This window comes from Solanum stenotomum, chromosome 11 (assembly GCF_019186545.1).
Source record: "Solanum stenotomum isolate F172 chromosome 11, ASM1918654v1, whole genome shotgun sequence".
Lineage (NCBI taxonomy): Eukaryota > Viridiplantae > Streptophyta > Magnoliopsida > Solanales > Solanaceae > Solanum > Solanum stenotomum.
The window spans coordinates 14,745,211-14,765,924 of NC_064292.1; the positions used below are offsets into that span (position 1 = coordinate 14,745,211).

General features: G+C 36.9%; 1 protein-coding gene across 1 annotated transcript; it reads left to right on the forward strand.

Moving 5' to 3' along the window:
• The first annotated feature begins 263 nt into the window (after window positions 1-263).
• LOC125845686 (uncharacterized) lies at window positions 264-18,788 on the forward strand. The gene is made up of 7 exons (XM_049525227.1): window positions 264-292; window positions 383-551; window positions 15,363-15,530; window positions 15,648-17,156; window positions 17,277-17,584; window positions 17,807-18,065; window positions 18,159-18,788. Exons 1-7 carry the CDS (start codon window positions 264-266, stop codon window positions 18,786-18,788), a joined length of 3,072 nt encoding a protein of 1,023 aa, XP_049381184.1.
• The last annotated feature ends 1,926 nt before the right edge of the window (window positions 18,789-20,714 follow it).

Consider the following 20,714-nt stretch of genomic DNA (forward strand, 5'->3'; position numbering starts at 1 on the left):
CATTGTGACATTCAAATATTATTTTTTTATAAAACATTATGAAATTATTATAAACATACCATAGTGAGGATATTCATTCCATAATTTCTTAGATATGCTTGCAATTGGATAAGAATGTAGTTGGATATTCTTACAATTGAATAAACTTACAGATAGGTAAGCTTGCACAAACAGACAACTATCTATAAGTAGGAAGCACATTCAGTTCAGTTGTACATCAATTACTCTCTTTATTCATAAATTTCACAAAATATCATTTACCAATGAATTCTCCAAAACTAGAGCTTCTCAGGTGAGTTTCTATTCGATATCCTTTTTATTTCTTCTTTTTTGTCTTTTTTTATAACCACCTTGACATGTTATGCTATTTTTCAATTTTCAGCGAGATTAAGAAAGCAGGAAAAGCAGTGGATTTTAAAACGAAAAGGATCTTCTTAGAATATGATTTGCTGAGTGAATTGGTGGAGAGAACAACTAGCTCTGCTACTATCGAAGAACGTCATGAAGTTCACAAAAAGTTTCTTGCACACTGTGACCAATTGACGGCAGAGGTTAATTTAAATTTTTCCATGTATGAATTCATGAAATGTTCTAGTAAATTGATTATTAATTTTATCTAGCCTTTTTCTTTTGCAGTGTCAAAAGTGGTAAAACTTGATCGAAATTTCGAAGACAATGGAAGCTTAAAAGTAGTCTTGGCAATGAATATTCCTATGGAGATTGCATATTACAAGATAATTGATTTAGTAGCCAATCTAGGAGAAACATCATAATTTTGTTAGTGAAAATTCTAGTTGTACTACCATTGCTCTTTATTGAAATATTTTTTTTATTTTTACATGATTTTAATTCATTGCTACATTAGTAATATATTTAAAGTCAATCAAGCAAAGAAAATGATATTTTGTTCAGTAAATTTATCACTTACCTAAAAGACTAAAAAATATTAAGATATTTTAAATAAATATTTCACTATTAAATAAAATGAACTACAAATTAAAAATTAGTCAATCTCAACAACCAATGGTGCCATAACTAATTCATAATTAATTTACACGCATCTTCAAAAATCAAGTCACATATTAGTATTATAATGTAACATCTCGTACCTAGAAACGACTAGAAAGAGTTTAAAATCTGAAAATACTGAATTTTTGAAAGAATAAGGAAATCTGGAAATTTTATCCAAGTTAAGAAAGTGAGTTTTGGCCATTTTCAAATGGCCATACCTACTAGCTCTGGATGAGTTAGGAGCAATTCTTGATATGATTGGAAATACCTTGGAGATATATTTCCAATGCCGTTGAGTTTGCAAAATTCCGGCATCGTATGAGTGAGATATGTCTTCCGGAAGTTGGGTTGTTGGATCGAGGAAAGTTTCAATCCGGATTTAGGGGAGGGCAAAGTAGTCTTTTCTCTAATTAATTTCCTAATTCGTTTTTAGGGATTTGTAGGGGTAAAAACAGAACTTAATTCAGTTTTGAAAAGTTAGAATACGCTTAGGGCTTGGAGAAGAGAGAAAGAAAGAAAGAACGGGAGAAGAAGGCAAGAATTAGCCAAGATCATTCAAGATTGCGAGTGGAATTCGTCGGGAATGATCCCTATTAAAGTATGTGAGATATTTCTGTGTTGGGTTAGTTCACCCACATACCAACGTGTTTCAATCCTTTGGTTTGGAGTTGTTTACATGTTGAAAAGTGAGGTTCTTGAAGAACAAATTGTAGAATTCTTGTTGGTTGAATTGTTGATGCTTGGGGGGGTGGATTGATTCATGTTTCCGGGTTGTTTTGCGAGTTAGATTGGTTGTATATTGAGGGTACAATTGATCCTAGGGGTTTGAGGAAAGTACCATGGAAGTTTGGAGGGTTTAGAGATGAAAAACGGAGGAGAAAAGTCGAGAACACCTGGGTACAGGGGTTGGGGCGTCGCGCCTCTCAGCATGCCCCAAAATGTTCTCTGAGGTTTGGCCTCTGGCGCATCACCCCAGCCAGAGCGCCAGGGATTCCAGTTCTCCCCATTCGTTCCCCACCTTCTCGTATGTGTTCCTAAGTGATGTACCTATCCTAGTCGATTCTAACATTCTAAAATACATCTAAACATCATGAAATCATCCATAAACATGAGATCATGAACCTTGNGGTTGGGGCGTCGCGCCTCTCAGCATGCCCCAAAATGTTCCCTGAGGTTTGGCCTCTGGCGCGTCGCCCCAGCCAGAGCGCCAGGGACGCCAGTTCTCCCCATTTGTTCCTCACCTTCTCGTATGTGTTCCTAAGTGATGTACCTATCATAGTCAATTCTAACATTCTAAAATACATCTAAACATCATGAAATCATCCATAAACATGAGATCATGAACCTTGAATCTATAATCCAATTCAAGGAAAGTTAAGATCAAAGTCAAGAGAAGTAAGAGTCAAGTCAAGATGAGTTCTTAGAGTTTTCCAAATGTTTTAACTTTGTTTTAAGACTTAAAGTTCAAGTTCAGTTAAGAGTAAAGTTTGAAGTTCATTTCTTCAAAAGTATATGAGAACTAAGTAATCCCAAAGAGATTTAAAATGTTTTCACATTTAAATAAGAACGGAAACTGAGATATCCAAAGAGCCTTGGGGCTAGTTTTCAGAAAAGAGTAATAGCTTTTCTTAAATGAAGTAAGCAGGAAAACTGAGATTTCCAAGATAGCCGTTGAGCTATGTTTTTGAGCACTAATCTCAAATCATAGAAGAAGTATGTTTTTAAAACATAAGAGCTAATATATTTTGGAAGTAGTATTGAGCACCGAATTGGGGGTGGGATTGAGTTCAGATAACTCACGTCTCCATAAAACCATGTAGCCATCATGGGTAGAAATGGGTCATACTTTTTAGATGAACCCCTTTCGAAATAGACTAGTGGATCCATTAGGCAGTTCAAGTCCTATACCTTTGGCCAGGTATAGGATGCGCTGGCAGCGTGAGGTTGATCGATGTATCATCACTATAGCTCTTATGTGATGGTTGTCGGTTAGCGAAACTCCCACAACAGTTATTGTATTTTTATATACATCAGTTCATTTATATTTCTACATACATCTCAGATTTATTGTATCTTTGCATACACACAGAGTTTATAGTATGTTTTAAACAACTTTTCTTTATATTGCACTTGCTTTAAATTACTTTAGATTGAATTGAGTCAATCAGGTTGAGTTGAGTTGAGCCAGGTAAGTTATTCAGTTTCTTTCAGATTCCTTCTTGCTTATGTGTGGTTTAGCATTCCAACTCGCATACTCGTACATTCAATGTACTGATGCCAGTTGGCCTGCATCTTATTATGATGCAGACGCAGGTAACCAGGATCAGCACCCAGCACCTCGTTAATCCAGTTGAGCAGCTCAGAGTCAGTGGTGAGCCTCCTTGCATGCCGGAGGACTCTTTTATTCGCTTTCAGTCTTTCATTTATTAGGATGTTGTGGGGTGTGTCCCAACATCCATCTCAGTATTTTAGAGGCTTCATAGACAGTCAGATAGTTACTAGTTCAGATGTCTTTTTTTATCCTTCAGATGTTGTTTAAGACCTAAGTGCCATTTTGGCCAACTTATTATTTTTTTAGTTATTATTTGAGACTGTTTCATTGAGCTAAGTCTTCCGCTGAGTTAAGTAAGTCAGACCAAAAGTTCGCTTGGGGCCAGAAATGGTCTCCGAGTGCCAGTCCCGCACAGGGTGTAGGCTCGGGGCGTGACATAGAACAAAGGAGGCAGATTTGTAAAAAATCATTTAACGGTAACAGTAATTGCAAATTTAACTAACAAATTCAATAATATCTAACACACAATTTTAGGTAAATATAAATAAAAAGAAAATTAGCTGAATCTAATTATGTTTTACCACGCAATGGAATCGTAGACAGTCAATTGAAATCCAATCCGCGAAATAATTTGATCTATGGACAGCATCGCAGATTTATCCGAACAAAATATTTTTTATTATTAAGATTGAAATTTAGGTAAAATTTTGAATGAACCTCTTATTATTGATATACAACATACAAAAGAAAAGTAAACCACAAGCTTATATTAAAAATATATGTCTTTAACCTAATTAATGTTTCCACCAATTTGATACAACAAATAATTAGACCTCCTTCCAAAAAATTAAAAAAAGATAACGTCCTAAAAAAGATAGTTGAAATTTTATCTACGTGGAGACTTAAATATTATGATGATTTAAAGTGATTCCTTAATTATATTAATGAGTAGTTTTGGGCCTACATATTTTAGAACAGATACAAACTTAATTCTCGATCAAATATTTAACAACTCCGAACTATTAGACTATGAAATTGTAAGAAAAAAAATGAAAATACTTGAAAAGTCTAATCAAAATCTCGTACACTTCAAAATTAAAATATGCTTCAATCAGTCGTATTAAGAACATCATCACGATTTTTCAAAGTAAGTATATTCATGCAAGAACTAGAAAATTAAAAGAATTTTTTTTCTTTATGCCTATCTTTCAATTATTTTTTCTAAACCCCCACCATCCACCTCCATTTACTATCTTTTGATTCTTTTTTTTCTATTCTAGATTTATATTGTGCTCAAACCCTGATAATCAGTATTTATTCAAGGACGAGAGTTCATTTAAATTCAAAAGTAATGATAATTATTATATGTTCGCTCATTCAAAATTGACTATGTTCAATAATTATTTCTTTTTATCTTGTTTCAGTTTTCTCTAACTCGTTAATTTATCTAATAATGGAAGTATTGGATCTCATTATTGTCAAGAGATATCTAAAGATTTAATTTATTATCTTTGTCCAACTAATTTAGATACACAAAGATTTTAATTTTCTAATTGAAGAATTTTAATGCTCTCGTTTTGGTAATTTTGATTTTCTAGGTTAATTTTATGAAAATAAAGCAGAAAGCTTGATACAAGTAAGAAACCCATGAAGACTAATTATTTATTACCAAGCTATCGATTTAAATCTACATATGCACCATGTTCAACATTAGTTCAAATATTTTTTACCTTTCTTTTAAGAAAAATATAAGTTGCATACTCTCTCTTAGTCACAATAAGATTTCTAACTGAGTAATATCTAAACCCTATTCTTTAACTTTATCAAGCTTACCTTATCTGCTACATGCTTTAAGGAAAGACACGAATTTTTTGTAACTATCGAAAAGTTATTGAGGAAACAAATGTCACAATCAAAAATTATTTTTGTTTATTATTTGACAAAGTCATCTTTTTAATCTAATACTTTGATTTTCAAATAACTAAAAATGACTATCATAGAATCGACGTGGTTACCCTTGTTTAGAAAATTAACTATTAAATAATAAACTTCTAAATAATAATTAATATAATTTAATTATTTCTTATGTAAGAACAATAGCCTATTTAGAATGAATTCAAATTCTATTCATCTCATTAAATTGAGCAATAAAATCAATTTCTTACCATTTTCTACCCTAAGATAATCTCAGAAAATTTATCAACTTTCTAATACATTGTGACATTCAAATATTATTTTTCAAAAAACCATTATGAAATTATGATAAATATACCATAGTGAGGATATTCATTCCATAATTTCTTTGATATGCTTGCAATTGGATAAGAATGTAGTTGGATAATCATACAATTGAAAAAACTTACACATAGGTAAGCTTGCACAAGCAGACAACTATCTACAAGTAGGAAGCACATTTAGTTCATTTGTACATCAATTTCTCTCTTTATTCACAAATTTCACAAAATATCATTTACCGATGAATTCTCCAAAACTAGAGCTTCTCAGGTGAGTTTCTATTCGATGTCCTTTTTATTTCTTCTTTTTTTATGTCTTTTTTTATAACCACCTTGACATGTTATGCTATTTTTAATTTTCAGTGAGATTAAGAAAGCAGGAAAAGAAGTGGATTTTAAAAGGAAAAGGATCTTCTTAGAATATGATTTGCTGAGTGAATTGATCGAGAGAACAACTAGCTCTGCTACTATCGAAGAACGTCATGAACTTCACAAAAAGTTTCTTGCAGACTGTGACCAATTGATGGCAGAGATTAATTTAAATTTTACCACGTATGAATTCATGAAATGTTCTAGTAAATTGATTATTAACTTTATCCAGACTTTTTATTTTGCAGTATCTGTGAAAATTCTAGTTGTACTACCATTGCTCTTTATTGAAATAATTTTTTTTTACATTATTTTAATTCATTGCTACGTTACTTATATATTTAAAGTCAATCAAACTATCACACCTCAAATTCGGATGTGATGGCACGTGTCCATTTCCCACCGGACACGTCAGCCTAACCCAACCACAACGATAGAGAAGTAGAAATACGAGAATAAAAGATAATAAATAAGCGGAAGACTTTAATTAATACTCAACATTACCCAGAATTTGGTTGTCACATGTACAAACCTCTAAATACAGAATTTGAATAAAAATATACAAGTCTCAGAGTATAGTTCTCGAATAGAACAAAACTGAAAGTAAAGATAACTCAAGGGAACGTCTGGAATGAACCGCTACCTCTCGAGTATGTCCCGAAGCTCAATCTGCTAAAGAAAATACTAAGCCGAATCTGAGAGAGCTGTCAACCTACACAATTGTGTAGAAGCAAGGGTGAGTACCGAAAACCACAGGTACTCGCAAGTAACTCTAAACTAAGCAAAACTAGCAGCTACAAACAACTCCTTTCAATCCCAACCGAACCACCGAAACTTCAATCTAACAGCAAACCAACCAACCTATACTAAACAGATCATATTCAACAGCCAGAACCAACAGTATATCCTCATCAACCTCAGATCAACAAATAAGAGCAAGTAGATCAAATTCCACATAAGAAGGGTAAACCGATACAATCCACACATCACAGACAAAGATAAGGCAAATGCGATGCAAAATGCAATAATGATGTCATGTAGTCGTGATGCATGTCTGTCCTACGATACACATCTGTTGACGTAATCAGTCCGCGCTGAATACTCAAATCAGAACCCATGGGGGCCACACATGGACCATGTATCACCGCCGGAACCAGATCCCATCGGCATCCAAATCGCTAGCCGGAGCTAGTCCATCTCATATATCTCTAGCCGGAGCTAGTCTCAACTGTGTCTCATATCCATCCATCCTCATATCAGTGTCTCAGAACTCATGCAACAGATAGTTCACACATGGGATGAATAATGAATATGCACATGTCATCAATCACAATCATATCACGATCACATCATAGTATTACACATCATCTGTCTCAATCACAACCATATCACGACCACATCATAGTATTACACATCATCTGTCTCAATCACAACCATATCACGACCACATCATAGTATTACACATCATCTGTCTCAATCACAACCATATCACGACCACATCATAGTATTACACATCGTCTGTCTCAATCACAACCATATCACGACCACATCATAGTATTACACATCATCTGTCTCAATCACAACCATATCACGACCACATCATAGTATTACACATCATCTGTCTCAATCACAACCATATCACGACCACATCATAGTATTACACATCATCTGTCTCAATCACAACCATATCACGACCACATCATAGTATTACACATCATCTGTCTCAATCACAACCATATCACGACCACATCATAGTATTACACATCATCTGTCTCAATCACAACCATATCACGACCACATCATAGTATTACACATCATCTGTCTCAATCACAACCATATCACGACCACATCATAGTATTACACATCATCTGTCTCAATCACAACCATATCACGACCACATCATAGTATTACACATCATCTGTCTCAATCACAACCATATCACGACCACATCATAGTATTACACATCATCTGTCTCAATCACAACCATATCACGACCACATCATAGTATTACACATCATCTGTCTCAATCACAACCATATCACGACCACATCATAGTATTACACATCATCTGTCTCAATCACAACCATATCACGACCACATCATAGTATTACACATCATCTGTCTCAATCACAACCATATCACGACCACATCATAGTATTACACATCATCTGTCTCAATCACAACCATATCACGACCACATCATAGTATTACACATCATCTGTCTCAATCACAACCATATCACGACCACATCATAGTATTACACATCATCTGTCTCAATCACAACCATATCACGACCACATCATAGTATTACACATCATCTGTCTCAACATCAATGTCTGTATCAATCATAGCCTACTCATGCTCTTCTATCCCCTCAATATCAGTTATCACATGACTTATTCAACAAATTCAAGTCACATATAACACATTTAGCTCGTTTTATTCCCCATCTTTCATTTACAACAATTTCAATCAACAAATAAAACTCATCCTCAATCCCCATTACTCCCCAACACAATTAGGAAAGTAGTCATGCGTAGTCTAAGAGTTTTACAAAGTTTGGAAGCCACTTGCCTTAAAACGAACTCCAAAAGTTACTTGACTTGAGCCTTTCCTTTCCGAGTATAATCCGGATCACGATAATCTATTCAAACAATTATTCACAATCACAATTCGAGTCCAATGACACCAAAATCAAGAAATTTAGGGAAAAAGGGCAAAACGGTCCAAAAGTCTCATACCGGAAAACGATACCCAAATCTGGAAATTTTTGATGTAAAATGATCCTTAAAGTATTTGGAAGCTAATGGTGAAAACCAATTTGAAAACGGAGTTGAAATCAATTCACAAACTCAATTTGAAGGAAAATCCACGTTCTTGAAGAAGCCTAAAATATTCGGATCCGAAACCCCGACTCGAAAATGAAATATCTCTTGAAAAACATCTTACCCATGCTTAGATAAGTTCAAATATGAAATTTCATCAAAAACGGAGTTAAGATCGACCTTGAAATTCTCAATTTATCAAACTTTAACTTTACCGGGAAAGTCCAAATTGTACGCGGTTAATATGATGAAAATAATCGATGAATCAATAATTTTATGTTAAAATCAGTTTACCCATAACATAAGGATCGTAAATATACCTTTTTCATCAAAAAGGGAGTCCAAATCGATAAAACCCCAATTTTTCCCAAGAGATTTACGGATAGGAAAAAAAACCAGATAAAGAAATTATGAGAAAATGTCGAATTGAAGATTGAATACTAACCCTCATATTAATTCAAGAAGAAACCCGTAAGAATCACTCCATTCCGATCTCTAGAACTCCCGATATGCTCAAAATACCAAATGAACACAGTCTGAGATTTTTATAACAGTACATGGCTGTTATGCACCAGAAAAACAGCAGTTAATCTTTCACTAAAAAGGCCGTAATTTCCTCATACGATAGTGAAATGACCCGATTCTTTTTTGTAAATGTCTTAAATAATGATACGGACCTGCTCGTTCAATCGGAGCTCAATTTCATGCTCGTTTGCCCAGTCAAATATCATTTCTACTCGGTAAACAATTATTTCTTATTTGCGATAAAAGTCCAATCTCGGGTTAGCGAAAATGCACCAAAATTTGCAGATAAGTCCTATAATTCATGCTCAAAATTTCAGAACCTTCGGAATAATTTTTCGACCTTTAAAACTAATAATGAACCCTTTAGTTGCCACAATTTGCTGAAATAGTGTCAAAGCATCCAAGAAGCTTAAAAGCTCACCCAAAACTCATTTGGCACTTCCCGAACACAAACCAAATATGCTACTAGCTTGAAAATGACATTTCGGACTCAATGAAATCGTCGGAATTTGAATTCGAGGTCTCCTTGACCCGGTATCCGATAAGGCGTCAAGAAACTAACTTTAGGCTCAAAAACTCGAAACGCACTCGGGGCCTCTAAAAATTCAACCAAGACTCATTCTAGACTTAGAATCACCCCCTGAATCCAACGGTGCCCTCGGAATTCCATTTCGAGCACCGGAACCTCGTTTGTTGACCAAAGTCAACTCTTGATCAAAATTTCACAATTTTTGCAACTTAGGACCTCAAATCTTCGTTTTAACTCCAAATTCGACTCCGTAAATTCTCATAGACCCGTTTCGACATTCTAAAACTGCTGGAATCGACGAAAATCCGATTCGAGTCTCGAAACTCCAAATGACTCGAAATAGCACTTTTAACCAAACTTTAACTCTTAAAAACTCAACTTTCCAAAAACTCAACTTTTCATCAATTTTCCTTCAAACCAACTTCGAAAATACAACAATTAGGACTCGGGGCAACTATCGGGAGGGGTAAAACGGTCATTTTATGAAAATTTCCAAAAATGACCTTTAGGGTCATTACATTAACAAAGAAAATGATCTTGTGTTCAGTAAATTTATCACTCACCTAAAAGACTAAAATATTAAGATATTTTAAATAAATATTTTACTATTAAATCAAATGAACTACAAATTAAAAATTAGTCAATCTCGGCAACCAATGGTGCCATTACTATTTCATAATTAATTTTCACGAATCTTCAAAAATCAAGTCACATATTCATACTAGAACAAAGGATGTAGGTTCGTAAAATATCATTTAACGGTAACAGTAATTGCAAATTTAACTAACAAATTCAATAATTTCTAACACTCAATTTTAGGTAAATACAAATAAAAAGAAAATTAGTAGAATCTAATTAATTTTCACCACGCAATGGAATCGTTGACAGTCAACTGAAATCCAATCCACGAAATAATTTGATCTATGGATAACATCGCAGATTTATCCGAGCAAAAAAATTTTAACTATTAGGATTGATATTTGGGTAAAGTTTTGAATGTACCTCTTATTATTGATATACAACATACAAAAGAAATGTACACCACAAGCTTATATTTAAAATATATGTATTTAACATAATTAATGTTATGCTATTTTCAATGTTATGTTATTTTCAATGTTATGCTATTTTCAACTTTCAGTGAGATTAAGAAAGCAGAAAAAGCAGTGGATTTTAAAAGGTAAAGGATATTCTTAGAATATGTTTTGCTGAGTGAATTGATGGATAGAACAACTAGCTCTGCTACTATCGAAGAACGTCATTAACTTCACAAAAAGTTTCCTCCAGGCTGTGACCAATTGACGGCAGAAGTTAATTTAAATTTTACCACGTATGAATTCATGAAATGTTCTAGTAAATTGATTATTAACTTTATCCAGCATTTTTCTTTTGCAGTGTCAAAAGTGGTTAAACAACAACAACAACAACAACAACATACCCAGTGAAATCTCACTAGGTGGGGTCTGGGGAGGGTAGAGGTTACGCAGATCTTGCCACCTCGTGGAGGTAGAGAGGCTGTTTCCGAAAGACCCTCAGCTCAAGTACATCAAATTCAAGTAAACTTAATCGAAATGTTGAAGACAATAGAAGCGTAAAAGTAGTCTTGGCAATGAATATTCCTATGGAGATTGCATATTACAAGATTATTGATTTAGTAGCCAAGCTAGGAGAATCATCATAAATTTGTCTATGAAAATTCTTGTTGTACCACCATTGCTCTTTATTGAAATATATTTTTTTACATGATTTAAATTCATTGCTACATTAGTTATATATTTAAAGTCAATCAAACAAAGAAAATGATGTTTAGTTCACTAAATTTATCACTTCACTAAAAGACTAAAAAATATTAAGATATTTTAAATAAATATTTTACTATTAAATCAAATGAACTACAAATTAAAAATTAGTTAATCTCAGCAACCAATGGTGCCATAACAATTTCATAATTAATTTTCACGCATCTTTAAAAATCAAGTCACATATTAGTACTAGAACAAAGGAGGCAAGTTCGTAAAAAATCATTTAACGGTAACAGTAATTGCAAATTTAACTAACAAATTCAATAATATCTAACACACAATTTTAGGTAAATACAAATAAAAAGAAAATTAGTAGAATCTAATTAATTTTCACCACGCAATGGAATCATAAACAGTCAAGTGAAATCCAATCCAAAAAATAATTTGATCTATGCACAACATCGCAGATTTATCCGAACAAAATATTTTTTATTATAAGGATTGATATTTAGGTAAAATTTTGAATGTACCTCTTATTATTTGATATACAACATACAAAAGAAAAGTAAACCACAAGCTTATATTTAAAATATATGTCTTTAAGCTAATTAATGTTTCCACCAATTTGATACAACAAATCATAGGACCTCCTTCCAAATAATTAAAAAAAGATAACGTCCTAAAAAAGATAGTTGAAATTTTATATACGGGGAGAGTTAAATATTATGATGATTTAAAGTGATTCCTTAATTATATTCATGAGTAGTTTTAGGCCTATATATTTTAGAAAAGATACAAACTTAATTCTCGATCAAATATTTAACAACTCCGAACTATTAGACTATGAAATTGTAAGAAAAAAAATGAAAAGTTTAATCAAAATCTCGTACAATTCAAAATTAAAATATGCTTCAATCAGTCATCTTAAGAACATCATCACGATTTTTTAAAATAAGCACATTCATGCAAGAACTAAAAAATTAAAAGAATTTTTTTTCTTTTGCCTATCTTTAAATTATTTTTTTCTAAACCCCGACCCTCCACCTCCATTTACTATCTTTTGATTCTTTTTTTCCTTTTCTAGATTTATATTGTACTCAAACCCTGATAATCAGTATTTTTTTACGGACGAAAGTTCATTTAAATTCAAAAGTAATGATAATTATTATATGTTCGCTCATTCAAAATTGACTATGTTCAATAATTATTTCTTTTTATCTTGTTTCAGTTTTCTCTGACTCATTAATTCATCTAATAATCGAAATATTGGATCTCATTATTGTCAAGAGATGTCTAAAGATTTAATTTATTATCTTTGTCTAACTAGTTTAGATACACAAAGATTTTAGTTTGCTAATTGAATAATTTTAATGCTCTCGTTTAAATAATTTTGATTTTCTAGGTTAATTTTATGAAAATAAAGCAGAAAGCTTGATACAAGTAAGAAACCCATGAAGACTAATTATTTATTACCAAGCTATCGATTTAAATCTATATATGCACCATGTTCAACATTAATTCAAATATTTTTTACCTTTTGTAATGACCCGAAAGGTCATTTTGGTAAATTTTTCATGAAAATGACTATTTTGCCCTTTCGGTAGTTGCCCCGAGTCCCATGTTTTGTGGTTGTAAAGTTGGTTTGAGGAAAAGTTGGTAAAAAGTTGAGTTTTTATGAGTTAAAGTTGGTTAAAAAGTGCTTTTTCGAGTCATTTGGAGTTTCGAGACTCGGATCGGATTTTCGTCGATTTCGGCAGTTTTAGAATGTCGAAACAGGTCTGTGTGAAGTTACGGAGTTGAAACGAAGAATTGAGGTCCTAAGTTGCTAAAGCTGTGAAATTTTGATAAAGAGTTGACTTTGGTCAACATATGAGGTTCCGAGACTCAGATTGAAATTTCGAGAGTACTGTTGGTTTTGGGAGGTGATCCTAAGTCTAGAACGAGCCTTGGTTGAATTTTTAGACGCTCCGTTTGAGTTTCGAATTTTTTTGGCGTTAAACTAGTTTCTTGGCATCTTATTGAATTTCGGGTCAAGGAGTCCTCGAATTCAAATTCCGACGGTTCCATTGAGTCTGGAACGTCGAATTTAGTGAGGGTACATATTTAGTTTGTGTGCACGAGATTCCGAATGAATCCCGAGGGTCCAACGATTTCAAGTGGTTTTTCGTAAGGAATTCATTGGGTAAGTTATTTCCAACTTATATCTTTGATTTCCATCGATTATTTATGGATTTTAACATCAAAATTTGAGATTTCAAGTGTAAAATTTGGGGGGTTTTGCCTAATCCGAATTTAATAGAAAAATTGAGTTTGTGAACTCATTTCAACTCCTATTTCGAAATGGTTTCCACTATTGGATTCTAAATTTCTTGGGGAACATTTTTCACTAAAAATTTCCATATTTCGAGAATTTTTTCCAAAATGAGATTTTTGACCATTTTACCCTTTTTCTCCAAATTTCACGATATTGGTGTTGTTAGATTCGTATTGATTGTGGGATTCCATTTATGAATAGATTGTGGTGATTTGGAGAGTGCTCGGAAGGGTAAAACTCAGATTTGAGTTACTAGCTGAAGTGTTTTGAGGCAAGAGACTTCTAAACTTTGTTAAACTCTTAGACTACGCATGACTACTTTCCTAATTGTGTTGGGGAGTAATGGGGATTGAGGATGGGTTTTACTTGTTGATTGAAATTGTTGTAAATGAAAGATGGGGAATAAAACGAGCTAAATGTGTTACATGTGACTTGAATTTGTTGGAAAAGTCATGTGATAACTGATATTGAGGGGATAGAAGAGCATGAGTAGGCTATGATTGAGACAGATGATGTGTAATACTATGATGTGATCGTGATATGATTGTGATTGATGACATGTGCATATTCATTATTCATCCCATGTGTGAACTATCTGTTTTCATGTGCTCTGATACTATTTGACACAACCCAAAACCGGATGTGATGGCACGTGCCCAAACCCCACCGGACACGTCAGCCTAACACCCAAAAACCTGATGATATAGAATTAATAAAACAAGAAATAGATAGAAAGATAAGCGGAAGTTTTTAAATAAACTCAACATAACCCCAGAATTGGTTGTCACATGTACAAACCTCTAATACAGAATCTGAATAAAATATACAAGTCTCATAGTAAAGTTCTAGAATAGAACAGGACAGTAAATATAGATAACTTGAGGGCACGTCTGGAATGAACCGCTACCTCTCAAGTAAGTCTGGAAGCTCTAATCTGAAGATGAGTAATAAGCCGGATCTGATAGAGCTGTTAACCTACACAATTGTGTAGAAGCAAGGGTGAGTACCAAAAGCAACAGGTACTCGCAAGTAACACTAAACTAAGCTAAACTAGCAGCTACAAACAACTCCTTTCAATCCCAACCGAACCACCGAAACTTCATTCTAACAGNGAGTACCAAAAGCAATAGGTACTCGCAAGTAACACTAAACTAAGCTAAACTAGCAACTACAAACAACTCCATTCAATCCCAACCGAGCCACCGAAACTTCATTCTAACAGCGAACCAACAACCTATATCACACAATTCATAATCAACAGATATATCCAACAGTGTCTCAACATCAACCTCATTCCTCATATAAGAGCAAATAGATCATATATCACATGAAGAGAGGCAAGTAGCTGCAGAGCAGGCTCCTGCGGGCCATGCACCCCAGTTCATGATGACAGACTCGACAGGATGTTGGGGTTATTGAAGTGTCTTGCTCAGGGTGCAGCAGGTATACCAGCGGGGTTACAGGCTAGGGTTGGGGCACAGGCCCCTAGTTATCAGCATCAGATTCCAGTGGTTCCCGAGCTGGTGGTTCAGCCACCATAGGTTCCAGCACCGGTTGTAGGTGTACCGGCAGCCCTTGAGGTGGCCTTGGCAGATGATGACCAAGTCTGCTATGAGCGGTTTCAGAAGATGAAACCACCTCAGTTTCATGGTACTAAGATTGATGATGCTCACGAGTTTTTGACCTTGAGTCGAGAGATGTTGGTGGCGGTACACATGTTAGATGAGAGGGGCGTCTGATTTATGTCCCTTCAGTTACGTGGTGTCGCTAGGGAGTGGCTGAGGACCTTCATGAGTTCGAGACCAGCGGGATCTCCTCCCATATAGTGGAGTGAGTTTGCTAGTGCCTTCGAAGGTCGTTTCATCCCTTGGAGTGTACAGGAGGAGAGCCGTATGAGGTTTGAGAGTTTGGTGCAGGGTAGCATGTCAGTCGTAGATTACGAGGCTCGATTTTGTCAGTTGTCGAGACATTTCTCTACTTTGATTTCGGGTGAGCCTGAGCGGATTAGCAGATTTGTCAGGGGTTTGACTCCCACTATTCGTAGTTATGTGTTTAGATCATCTCGAGAGAGTACTTCTTTCCAGACTATAGTGAGTGCAGCCAGAGAGGCTGAGTTGCTTGAGCGGGATGATTTTGGTGGGCCCAAGAGGGTCCGTACATGTGGTCAGTATTCGGGTACCTCGTCAGGAGGTAGGGGCCCACACAGGGGAGGCAGGTCCTTCCAGCGTCAGAGGCCAGTACATGCTTCATTACCAGCTATCGAGGGTAGACCAGCAACCCGAGGTCCTCCAGGCTCAGGTCGAAGTGGTTATAGCATTACTTCGGGTTCTTCACAGTCAGGATCCACACCGAGGTTTTGTTATGGTTGCGGTGATCCAGGCAACTTGATTCATCAGTGTCCACATCAGACTCAGTCTGGACCACACCGTACTGTCTCTGCGGTCCCAGAGAGAGATTCAGCACCTCCGGCTAGAGGTCGGGGTCGGGGACAGGCATCTGGTAGAGGCGGACGAGCTTCAGGTAGAGGTGCTAGTAGCGCCTCAGGTTCACAGAGTGGGGGCAGAGGTGCCCAGTGTTATGCTTTTCCTGGAAGGCCCGAGGCTGAGGCTTTTGATGCAGTTATCACAGGTATCGTCTCAGTTTTTCATCGGCCTGTTTCTGTGTTATTTGATCCTGGTTCTACATTCTCATATGTGTCTACATATTTTGCTTCCGTCCTTGAGTTAACTTGTGATCGTATGTCTGTGCCTATTAGAGTCTCTACACCCGTAGGTGAACCATTAGTGGTGAATCGAGTATATCGATCTTGTCTTGTTGTCTTATCGGGGTATGAGACTTGGGTAGATATGATTCTTCTTGATATGTTAGACTTTGATGTCATATTAGGTATGGACTGGCTTTCCCCCTATCATGCACTTCTTGATTGTTATGCTAAGACTGTCACCTTAGCTATTCCGGGTATTCCTAGAGTGGAGTGGAGAGGGACTAGTGGTTCGTATCCCAACAGGGTCATATCTCATATTCGGGCTCAGAGGATGATTGACCGGGGTTGTTTATCTTATTTGGCCTTTATTTGGGATGTTGGAGCTGAGTCACCGGCCATGGAGTCTATTCCGATGGTTCAGGAGTTCCCTGATGTGTTTCCAGAGGATCTACCTGGTGTTCCTCCTGTTCGTGATATTGACTTCTCTATTAACTTGGAGTCGGGCACCAAGCCCATATCTATTCCACCTTATCGTATGGCTCCAGCTGAGTTGAAGGAGTTGAAGGATCAGATTCAGGACTTATTGAGTAAAGGATTCATACGCCCTAGTGTGTCGCCTTGGGGTGCATTGGTCTTATTTGTGAAGAAAAAAGATGGGTCGATGAGGATGTGTATTGGCTATAGACAGTTGAACAAGGTAACGATGAAGAACAAGTATCCCCTTCCCCGTATTAATGACTTGTTTGATCAGCTTCAGGGGGCAGCCTTGTTCTCTAAGATCGACTTGAGATCTGGGTATCATCAGTTGAGGATTAAGCCTTCAGATGTGGCGAAGACAGCTTTTCGCACACAATATGGTCATTATGAGTTTTTGGTGATGTCATTTGGGCTCACCAATGCCCCTGCGACGTTCATGGAGTTGATGAATGGAGTGTTTCGCCCATACTTGGATTCCTTCGTGATTGTGTTTATTGATGACATCTTGGTATATTCCAAGACCGCGGCGGATCATGTTTGTCATTTGAGGACCATGCTACAGAAGTTGAGAGATGAGAAGTTGTATGCCAAATTGTCTAAGTATGAGTTTTGGCTTGAGTCAGTGGCTTTCCTAGGGCATGTGGTGTCTAAGGATGGAGTTAGGGTTGATCCGGCCAACATTGAGGCGGTTCAGGGTTGGACTAGACCTACATCACCTACCGAGATTCGAAGTTTTGTTGGCTTGGCGGGTTACTATCGACGTTTTGTTCAGTGATTCTCTACTATAGTTGCGTCGTTGACCAGATTGACTCAGCAGACGGTTCCTTTTCATTGGTCATCCGAGTGTGAGGCGAGCTTCCAAAGGCTCAAATCCCTATTGACTTCAGTACCTGTCTTGACTTTGCCAGAGGAGGGTGTTGGATTTACTGTTTATTGTGACGCTTCGGGTGTTGGACTTGGAGGTGTTTTGATGCAGAAGGGTAAGGTTGTAGCCTATACCTCTAGACAGCTGAAGGCACACGAGAGGAATTACCCCACTCATGATTTGGAGTTGGCGGCTGTGGTATTTGTGCTTAAGTTGTAGAGACATTACCTATATGGTGTTCATTGCGAGGTATTTACTGATCATAGGAGCCTACAGTACATATTCACTCAGCGGGATTTGAACTTGAGACAGCGTAGGTGGCTTGAGTTGCTCAAGGACTACGACATGACCATTTTGTATCACCCCGGGAAGGCCAATGTGGTGGCCGATGCCTTGAGTAGGAAGACTCCTATTATGGGGAGTCTTGCCGCGATCAGTGTTGAGAGGCGGCCTTTGGTTCGGGAAGTTCAGAGGTTATTTGACAGCATGGTGAGATTTCGGGTTTCTGAGGAGAGTGGAGGTGTGTTTGCCTTCATTGAGGCCTGTTCATCTTTGATGGAGCAGATTAGAGAGCATCAGTATGAGGATGGGAAGTTATGTCTCATCCGGGACAAGGTGATGAGTAGTGAAGCCAAGAAGGCTAAGATTGACTCCGAGGGTGTATTGAGGATTGAGGGCCGGATATGTGCGCCTAAGGTTGGTAATTTGATCAGATTTATTCTTGAGGAGGCTCATTATTCTAGGTATTATATTCATCCCGGAGCGGCAAAGATGTATCATGATCTTAGTCAGAACTATTGGTGGTGCGGGATGATGAGGGATATTGCAGAGTTTGTGGCTAGGTGCTTGACATGTCAGCAGGTCAAGTGTGAGCACCAGAAGCCTGGTGGTGTGACTCAGAGGATGCCCATTCCTACTTAGAAGTGGGAGAGGATTGCTATGGACTTCGTAGTTGGATTGCCTACCACCGTGGGTGGTTATGATTCTATATGGGTGGTCGTCGACAGACTGACCAAGTCTGCTCATTTCATCCCGGTCCTACTGAGGTATACATCGGAGAAGTTGGCTTAGATTTATATTAGTCAGATTGTGCGGTTACACGAAGTGCCGGTGTCCATTGTGTCTAACAGGGATTCAGTATTCACTTCTCATTTCTGGAGAGCATTACAGCATGATTCGGGCACTAAACTCGACATGAGCACAACTTTTCACCCTCAGACTGACAGTCAGTCTGAGAGGACTATTCAGGTGTTGAAGGACAGGCTTCGGGCTTGCGTGATCGACTTTGGTACTAGATGGGATCAGCACTTGCCATTGACAGAGTTCTCCTTCAACAAGAGTTATCATTCTAGCATTGGGATGGCACCTTTTGAGGCACTGTATGGTAGGCGGTGTAGATCACCTATTGGATGGTTTGATTCAGCGGAGGTGGACTCCCTTGGTACTGATATTCTTAGAGAGGATGGAGCGTGTTCGTGAGATTCAGAGTAGGCTCTTGACTGCCCAGAGTAGGCAGAAGAGCTATGCTGACAAGAGGGTTCAACCCTTAGAGTTCATTGTGGGTGATCGAGTTTGGCTTCGGGTATCGCCCATGAAGGGTGTGATGAGATTTGGGAAGAAGGGCAATGTAACACCCCGACTTTTCAAAACGTCTAAATTAACTCGTATCTCCATGGAAAGACAAGGAGGGTGGGTAATAAATTAAGAATGATGTGGTATGTCCTATTTTAAGTGTTCAAGTGTTGCATCGCAAGTTTTGAAGTTAGGTAAGTGGCAAAATAAAAGTTGGCGGAAGTTATCGTAAGTTCCTTCTTAAAGATTTCTCTGAAATTTGGGTCAAATGTCTTGGAGGTTTTATCCCAATCTATAAAGAGTTATGGGGCCCACAAACTATCGAATCGAACGTCTACGAGTCTAGTTTCCAACACATTAAACCATTTGTTCATACGACTTCAAAATAGAGAGATATTTGCGTTTTCGTAGGACTGCACAAGCAAGCACGTGAGGTGGGGCCCTAGGTCAATGGAAAGTTGTATATATCTTCTTCTTCGAGTTTTTTCTTCATTTTAAGCTAAATATACAGAGAAAACATAGAAACCCATTTCTTGACTTAAGTCCGTGACAAAAGTTGTTCTACGCGTTGAGCTCATTATCGTGGTATAATTTGTTCTATCGATTGCGTAGCATTTCACACTTTAGTGTTGAGACAGCAGGGGTTCGAATATATTTGAAGGTTTTGAGGTGAATTACGAACCTAAGATCGAGGTAAGACCCTTCATTCATCGACTCTAGCTTTTATAAGCAGCAAATAGCAATTTGCGATGGAAATACATCTCTTTTATCGTATTGTCATGGTATCTTTTATTTTGTGTGTTGATTATGGTCCTACCTTGTTGTAGTATCGAGGGAGTTATGAGTTAAAGTCGTTAGGCCACGTGAATTTAGCAAAAAAGGTATGTTAAGGCTATTCTCTTCCTATGGCATGTTCCTTAAAGCTTAGGAGCAATGTAATTGAGTTGTTATCGTTGTTATACTTGTAGCCATTATTATTGATTGTTGGCTGCTCGAGTGCGTATAATCCTCTCTTATCGAGATTCTTATTCTGTAGTAACATTCGTATGTTGGACACGACTTAGAGGCTATTTGTATAGGTTGCCTATAACTAAATTGTTCACTTTTAGTTGTTGGATTGTTATTGTTGCCTTTGGGCTATTGTGGTTAGCTGCAGGAATGTGATATATGCCTAGCAGGGTTATGTTCTACCTACAGGGCTATATGGATGCCTAAAAGGGCTATGAGTTGCCTACGGGGCTATATTGAAGCCTAGAAGGGCTATGAGTTGCCTAC

What these genes read in the sequence shown, in the direction of transcription:
- LOC125845686 (XM_049525227.1), top strand. Translation starts at nt 264, where the DNA reads ATGAATTCTCCAAAACTAGAGCTTCTCAG. An exon ending in GTCGAGAGATGTTGGTGGCG is followed by an intron (nt 15,531 to 15,647) that starts GTACACATGTTA and finishes CCTCCCATATAG; the next exon opens with TGGAGTGAGTTTGCTAGTGC. An exon ending in ATTTGGAGTTGGCGGCTGTG is followed by an intron (nt 18,066 to 18,158) that starts GTATTTGTGCTT and finishes ATATTCACTCAG; the next exon opens with CGGGATTTGAACTTGAGACA.